Genomic DNA, 5,296 nt, shown 5'->3' on the forward strand with positions numbered 1-5,296 from the left:
ACACTTATTTACCTCTACACCTTCTTTACCGGGACATGCATATCTACTCATTCAGTAAATTTACTTCATACCTACTGTGTGCCGGAAGCACCAACCCTGTGCTTTATATAAACCTGGCGGGTAAATGAAATTTGAAAATGGAAAATGTGGCATGGTATGCTACCCCCTGCCCCGGGCTCTAGAAGCTTATTTTCAGTGGAATTAAGTAAAGCATAACTTAGTTTAGCTTTTGTCATAAACGGAAGTTGAGAGTGTGGCTGCTGCCAGGTGCTTCCTAGCGTTGATTGGAGACTTGGCTCGATTTCATTGGCAGGTCTGTTTTCCGGAACTTTTGTGGGCTTCGGGGGACACTGATTACTTGGGTGACTTGCATATAGCATTCTCATTGTTCCCATTTAAAAGGCTGCAGTCATTTTTAATGGCCTCCGCCTTTTCTGATTCTAGGCTGAGAACTAAGAGTATTTCTTCTCCCTGCCTGTTTGGTTTGCTTTAGAAGCAGTAACCAGCTTTGAGAGATCTGGTAGACCTACAACCAGTGGGCTTTAATTGCTGCAGAAGGAGGTGGAATTTAACTTGCTCTTTTTCACTGCTTGTCCTTTTAAAAGAACTAAAAGTCATTTACATAAGGTGTTACCTCTTTTATTTGCTTTCTGGTGCAATGCCTCTGGAGCTGCCCAGACCCAGTGCTCTCTATATCCTACTTGTCTCCTCTGGTCACATCAGGAGGCAGTCAGCAGCAGAATAATAATGCCATTTCCCCTCCCTGTCTCCCAAAGTGCCCAGCAAGAATTATGGTCATTGTTAGTGTTTAGCTTTGAGTAAGTGCCCACATGACCTGCAGGATTAAACACAACAGAAGCACCTGCCAGCCCTCCCAGGAACGGCACCTACCACGTTTCTAGCCAGTTATGCTGGACCTGTGTGCCCCAAGCCTGCCAGTCTCGTCTGCGTTGTATTGAGTGCCTACTGTGTGCTAGGGACCCCTCTGGACTCTTCATTTATATGACTCCCTTAGATCTCAGGGCAGCTCTTTGACTGTCAGTACATTGACCTCTTGCTTGCTCAGAGTCATGAGCCAGTAAGCCATGGAGCCTGGACGTGAATGTCATTCCTTTGCCTCCGTGCCCAGAACACTTTCTCCCATGTGTCTGGAAGCCTGCCTGCTCCACAGTCCACACTTGGTTGTGGTAGAGGCTGTGGATTTGGAAGTCTGCACCTCCCCAAGGAGATAATGTACGGGAGAGAGGTGAACGATGCTGTTAGATTTAGCTGCGTCTGATTTATCCTCAGAGAAGCTACTGGCATCTGTTCAGAAATCAGGCAGCTTGTCGAGAGAGTCAAGAATGGTTTGCTTTGGGGTTGGAGTCAAGGTCACTTCAGGGAGGCCCTCCCTAACTCTGTTAGCCCAGAGTTCAAAGCCAACTCGAGAAGATCAGGGGTCAGAGATAACTTGAGTTCTTGATCTGAGGAAAGGGTCAGGTAAGGTCAGGGCTCCTATAGCTGGTTCAGGTAGACAGAGCTTCGCTCCGGATGTTTGCCCCAAGATTCTGGCTCTAAGTGTTTGAGACTTTGTATCATTCACTTTAAATGGTCAGTTTGAATTCTGTGCTTTCTTTTTCCTTCTTGGAACCAGGACCAGTCCACCATGCCTGAAGTCAAAGACCTTTCAGAAGCTTTGCCAGAGACGTCGATGGATCCCATCACGGGAGTGGGAGTGGTGGCTTCTCGGAACCGAGCCCCAACAGGCTATGATGTAGTAAGTCAAGATCCACTGATTCAACCGATATTTGCCTCCTGTGTTCAAGCCCTTCTGAACCTTGTACATAAATGTGCTTCTTCCCTCTAGGAACTTAAACAGAGAGGGAAAGCATCACCAGTGGGAAGTACGGGGAGTGTCCTAGTTTGGGAGTCCAAGAAGCTGAGTCCATCTGGCCTTGGCTAAATCACTTGACTTCTGTGATGGTCAGTTTCACCTTCTATAAAACTGAAGGGTTGGCCCTGTTGATTTCTAAAGTCACTGCTAGTTGTGACATTTCATGGAAAGGATCCAAGAGCCTAAAAGAGCCGTGGCGGTTGGCATCGGTGGTCCCGCATGTGTTAATGTCATCAGTGTATTGCCCTATGTTTGTATAGCTCTTTGCAGTTTGCAGAGCAGTTTCCTACCTGGGAACTCATTTGGCCGTCACGGTTCTCTGGAAGGCTCGGAGGATAAGTAGCTTTATCTTCCCTTTGCTGATTAAGAGAACCCAGGCTCTGATAAGTGGAGTGACAGAGCCCCAGTCCTTGGGAGTGGTGACTCAGGACCAGACCCCCTTCCGAGTCCAGTGCTCTGCCTGATTATACCACTACAGTTTAGCAGAGAACTTGCTGTGCTTTTCAGCAGGTGTCTGTGGTGGTGTTCAGTAGATGGCTGGAATTGGTTATTTTGTTGTTTCGTTACATACGTCGCGATTTGGCTCGAGCTTAAAAAGCGCTGGGTAACACGAGGAGGGTTTTGTTAACAGCGACTGTGGTCACATGTTCTGAGGTTCTCAGGTGGCCTTATTTTTACTTTCCTCGTTTTGTTTAAGACAGTGTTTTATTCTTGTTTACTGGAAGCGTGCGCCAAGAATACATACAAGTAGAAGATTATGGGTCTCCTCAGCCAGCACTGAAAACCTGCCGCCATGATTATGTTAGCATCTGATGTCCCAGGGTGGGAGGGGTATGACAGCCGGGCCCAGAAGAAGCCCTAAGGCATGCTTTCTCTGCCTGGACACTGTTGACATTTTGGGCCAGATAATCAGAGACTTCTGTGCTGTGGGACTGTCCCATGCCACGTATATAGGATGCTTAGCAGCACGCCTGGCCTCCACCTACTAGATGCCAGTAGCACCCCCCCCCCACCCCCGCCCAGTTGTGGCAGCCCAAACTGTGTCCAGACATTACTGGTGTCCCCGGGTGGAAGGGATAGAGGGGCAAAAGCAAGCGCTGCTGGGAACACCACAGTATGTACCGGGTCAGCCAGCGCTGGGTCCTGTACAAGGCAGCAGCAGCCTGTGAAAATGCTCCCCATCACTTCCCCAACTGTTTGAAAGCTTATAAACATTTTAAAAGTGAAAGGGCGAGGGAATCTTTTCTGACAAAGATTTGAGTCTTACCTGCTGTCTGACTTCAAAGCACTGTTTGAATGTATAACTTACCATAAAATAGAATCATTAGATATGGCTCTGTGCCATAAAACTCTTGGGAAGCTAATAAAAATGTTCCTGATTTGAGAAGCCAAAGTGTCTTTTGATGAATTAGATATGAAGCAGCAAGTCATGAATCAGGGCAGGGGCTCAGCGCTCACGCTCTCTGGGAGGACTGGCTCGGGGGTCGCTCTCCTGGGAGGGCTCATGCGGGGGGCTCACCCCCAGGGCATGGGTCTCCGCGCCTTCTTGTTATTCTCCTCTGTTGATCTGTGTCTTTAACATTCGGCTTGTACCTTTGGGGTCATCTGGAAAGCTTGGCTGGTGGGTGGCGGATGGCCTTTGATAGTCTGGTTTTCTGAAAGTCTTGGGAAGTCTGACAGGAGCAGAATCTATCCCTATCATTTTCTCCTAACATCTAGCTCAGGGCAGAAGAGCGCAGTGTCAAATGAGTAAAATTAATAAGCACATTTCATGATTATGCCGTACCACGCATTATAGTAAAAGGTGAGCAGGGCAAGAGGCCCCCGAGGGTCAGCCTGGCAATTACCCAGCCTCCGCACGCGCAGATGGAGAGTGTCCGGGCTCCCTCTGAAAGCCCTTCCAGGGAGAGGGGTGGGAGTCCTCTCTTTGTGCTGACCACTGGATCGTCCTCAGGTAAGATCTGGTTCCCGAGAGGTCCGACCCCGAGTTCAAGGGGAATGGCGGGGAGGCCCGTTCCTTTTATCTAGAGTTTCACAGAAACTCAGCCTCCAAACCGAAATATAAGGCATTTTATGGTGGCGGGTTCAGAGTTGCTTAGACCCAACGTCAGTGGCCGAGGAGGCCCTGCTGTAGATTTGTGGCGAGACCCCTCTCTGCCGGTCACATCTGCTGTAGGATTAGTCCCTCCAGTGCCCAGAGCATGTTAAGTGCCGTGACCACGAAGCCCTGCGAGTTTGGCACCGATGGGCTGCTGGCCCTGAGTAGCACGGCCGCTTTAAAGTGAGCACAGGCCTTGTGGCTTGCTTGAAGTAAAAGATGCCGCCTGTGTGTTTATGAAAAGTTGATTTTGTAACTTCTCTTTCCTCCAGGGCAGGGGAAGCTTCTTAGGCTAAGGAGCGGGGGATTATTTGTGAAGCTTCTCAGTTTATTGCCCCTATTTCTGCAGCCCTCTGGGAGATCGCCTGCCCCCCTGCCCTTTCTGTCGCACCGCCGCGCCCTCAGATCTTAGAGCAACTGGTGTGGATGTTCCCTGGCGTCACAGGGCGGGCGGGTTGCACGTGTGACGCCACGGCATCTGCGTCCCGACTCTGTTGTCGGTGCCTGGCACTTGCTGAAGGTAGTACATGCTGTCGTATCATCTTTGGGTGGTCAGTTTTCTGTGACTCGGGATGCCAGAGACGCACTTCGTGCTAAAACTCTCCTGCGCAGAATTAACCTCTGATTTCCAAGTCAATCTGGGATGTAGCAATCTGAGGGCATCAGGCTGGCCGTAGCTGATGACCACTGTGGGTGTATTTCTCATGTATTTCCGCTGAAATACATCCTAATACCTTTTATTTACATTCTTTGGCCTTTCTTTTTTTTTTTAATTTTTTTTTTCCAACGTTTATTTATTTTTGGGACAGAGAGAGACAGAGCATGAACGGGGGAGGGGCAGAGAGAGAGGGAGACACAGAATCGGAAACAGGCTCCAGGCTCTGAGCCATCAGCCCAGAGCCTGACGCGGGGCTCGAACTCACAGACCGCGAGATCGTGACCTGGCTGAAGTCGGACGCTTAACCGACTGCGCCACCCAGGCGCCCCTGTTTGGCCTTTCTAAACGAGTGTTTACAACTCAGAAACTAATGCCTCAACACCGTATTTATGGGGCGACTCTTTCCAAAAAGGAAATAGCTTCCTTTGACAATACGCTTTCAGGTAATATACTTTCATATGATAACACACTGCTTTGGCAAAAACTAATGAAACGAAAAGTCAACAATACAGACAAAGAATAATCAAACACTCTAGAGTGTGTTAATTTATTTTAATTTTTTGAGAGAGAGAGAGCAAGTGAGCAAGAGGGACAGAGGGAGAGAGAGAGGGAGAGAGATCGAGAGAGAAAGAGAGAGAGAGAGAGAGAGAGAGAGAGAGAGACAGAG

General features: G+C 49.0%; 1 protein-coding gene across 1 annotated transcript in view; it reads left to right on the plus strand.

Moving 5' to 3' along the window:
* Positions 1-1,633: 1,633 nt before the first annotated feature.
* The window catches only part of MVB12B (multivesicular body subunit 12B), a 181,437-nt gene continuing 177,774 nt past the window's right edge, over positions 1,634-5,296 (plus strand). The window contains exon 1 of the mRNA XM_040482333.1: positions 1,634-1,756. Within this exon, the coding sequence (XP_040338267.1) occupies positions 1,646-1,756 (111 nt within the window). The 5' untranslated portion in view covers positions 1,634-1,645. The remainder of the gene's footprint in view (positions 1,757-5,296) is intronic.

Source organism: Herpailurus yagouaroundi, unplaced genomic scaffold, assembly GCF_014898765.1.
Source record: "Herpailurus yagouaroundi ecotype Mexico unplaced genomic scaffold, PumYag 160, whole genome shotgun sequence".
In the NCBI taxonomy this organism is placed as follows: domain Eukaryota; kingdom Metazoa; phylum Chordata; class Mammalia; order Carnivora; family Felidae; genus Herpailurus; species Herpailurus yagouaroundi.